The following is a 2557-nucleotide window of genomic DNA, read 5'->3' on the forward strand; positions in this document are numbered from 1 at the left end:
GACGAGTTCGGCTAAGCGGATGTGGGTGTCAGTGGAGGGGGACTGGTCGGGCCTGCGGGACAGGAAGAAGCCGAGGGCCTTAAGGCCATCTGCATGGGGAATGCAGGTGTACAGGGACTGGACGTCCATGGTAAAGGTGAGGTGTTGGGGACCGGGGAATTGGAAGTTCTGGAGGAGGTGGAGGGTGTAGGTGGTGTCACGAATGTTGGTAGGGAGTTCTTGGACCAAGGGGGAGAAAATGGAATCGAGATAGATGGAGATAAGTTCGGTGGGGCAGGAGTAGGCGGAGACAATGGGTCGACCAGGGCAGTCAGGTTTGTGGATTTTGGGAAGGAGATAGAAGCGGGCGGTGCGGGGTTGGGGAACAATGAGGTTGGAGGCTGTGGGTGGGAGGTCACCTGAGGCGATGAGGTTGTGGATGGTTTGGGAGATGATGGTTTGATGGTCAGAGGTGGGGTCATGATCAAGGGGGTGGTAGGAGGAGGTGTCAGAGAGTTGGCGCCTGGCCTCGGCGATGTAGAGGTCAGTGCGCCATACTACAACTGCGCCTCCCTTGTCCGCAGGTTTTATGGTGAGGTTGGGATGGGAGCGGAGGGCTGCACGTTCTGCGGGGGAGAGGTTGGAGTAGGTGAGAGGGGTGGAGAGGTTGAAGCGATTGATGTCACGATGGCAGTTGGAGATGAAGAGGTCGAGGGAGGGTAGGAGGCCTTGGGGTGGTGTCCAGGAGGAGGGCGTGTGTTGGAGGCGGGAGAAGGGATCAGTAGAGGGAGGGTTAGGCTCACGGTTGAAGAAGTAAGCGCGGAGGTGGAGGCGGCAAAAAAACTGTTCAACGTCCAAGCTTGACCAGTATTCGTTGATGTGTGGGTGGAGGGGCCAAAGGTGAGCCTTTTACTGAGGACAGTACTTTACTTTACTTTACTGAGTGTTGACCCACAAGACAGGATATGTAATCAACATAAACATCACTGTTTTATTCAGAAAATGACTTTGAAATTGTAAGAAGGCAAACAATGAGGGAGATTTGTTGTCTACTTTTAAAATTAGCTAGAAGCTGGTTGCTTCTCGAAGCAGATCACCAGACATCTATTGAAGTAACTACAAGACCTTGAAGTGAGTGAGGTATTTAACAGCAAGACCTTGTAAGTGTTAAGAGAAGGACTCTCGCCCTGAACCTGTTCCAATCAAATTTCAGAAATAGTAGGTACTGCCGATGCTGGAGTCTGAGATAACAAGGTGTGGAGCTGGAGGAACACAGCAGGCCAGGCAGCATCAGAGGAGCAGGAAAGCTGACGTTTCAGGTCTGGACCCTTCTTCAGAAATGGGGAAGGGGGGGAAGGTGGGGGAAGGGGGCTCAAATAAATAGGGGGGTTGGTGATAGAAGGTGGATAGTGGAGCAGATAGGTGGGAGAGAAGACGGACAGGTCAAGGAGGCGGGGATGAAGAGAGGGGGCTGGTCTTGGGATGAGGTCAGGGGTGGGGAGATTTTGAAGCTAGTAAGGTCCACATTGAGACCATTGGGTTGTAGGGTCCCAAGGCGGAATATGAGGTGCTGTTCCTCCAGTTTCCGGGTGGCATCGTTGTGATCCAGGGTCACACCTCCTGAGAAATTCAACTCCAAGAAACCTCATGGCCTGCAGAGAATCCTTTGCTTTACAAGACTCTCGCTACAACTTCAAAGCACCGAAACCACAGGTTGACAGGAGAGAGACTGGAGATTGTAAACCAGAGACTGAGTAAAACATGAGTTGTAAAAGTGTGATCAATCTTTATTTATGTGTAAGAGAACAAATGTGTGAGATGTTGCATTATAAATCCGGGTGTGAGGGAATAAATAACTTTATTTTTAAACTCTGAAAAGCTTGCTCCAGGAATTATTACACACAGCTGGTCAGAAAACATGCATCCATTTCAGAACAAAATACACTGATCATGGTGGTAAGGTAATACAGAGATTCTATCTGAAAATGTTCTTTTTGCCATTCTGTCTGAGCAGTTTGTGCAAAAATGAGGAGGGAAGTCACAGTCAAAGGGACATAATTAAGACAAATAATTCATGATTATTTGAAGCATGTGGATCAACTATCTTTGCTTAAAATAAAAAAACTTTCATCAGGTGAAGTACATTTTAGTTTATTTTGTGCTAATACGTTAGAAAAAATTGGTTCAAAATGAAAAGGTGCATGCTCATCCAATTTCAATATGTATTAAGCTTAATTTTCTGTTTCTGTTCACCTTAGCTGTATATGTACAGAGCCTCGTAATCCTGACAACAGAACTCTAGAGTACTGGGAGAAGCACAATATTACAAGATCATCAGTTCCTTGGGCAAATCTAACTGTCAGTGTAAGTTTTTCAAAAAATGATTTTTCAATTAGTTATTTATTTGGGAAATGAATCTGGCTCAGGATTATGGATAATAGAGGGTTGTGATCAGTCTGTTAATTAGGCCTACTACTGTGGAAAAAGGAAAAACTTATCATAAGAAACACAAGTGTTCAGTCACAATCTCAAATACGTTTTCATGCCGGGCATTGCTGTAATATTGTTAACAGGCTAT

General features: G+C 46.5%; 1 protein-coding gene across 1 annotated transcript in view; it reads left to right on the top strand.

Annotated features, from left to right (window-relative positions):
• LOC109934285 (electroneutral sodium bicarbonate exchanger 1-like) overlaps window positions 1-2557 on the top strand; it is a 216776-nt gene that overhangs the window by 166411 nt on the left and 47808 nt on the right. The window contains exon 12 of the mRNA XM_048618849.1: window positions 2238-2343. Within this exon, the coding sequence (XP_048474806.1) occupies window positions 2238-2343 (106 nt within the window). The remainder of the gene's footprint in view (window positions 1-2237; window positions 2344-2557) is intronic.

This window comes from Rhincodon typus, chromosome 41 (assembly GCF_021869965.1).
Source record: "Rhincodon typus isolate 14 chromosome 41, sRhiTyp1.1, whole genome shotgun sequence".
Lineage (NCBI taxonomy): Eukaryota > Metazoa > Chordata > Chondrichthyes > Orectolobiformes > Rhincodontidae > Rhincodon > Rhincodon typus.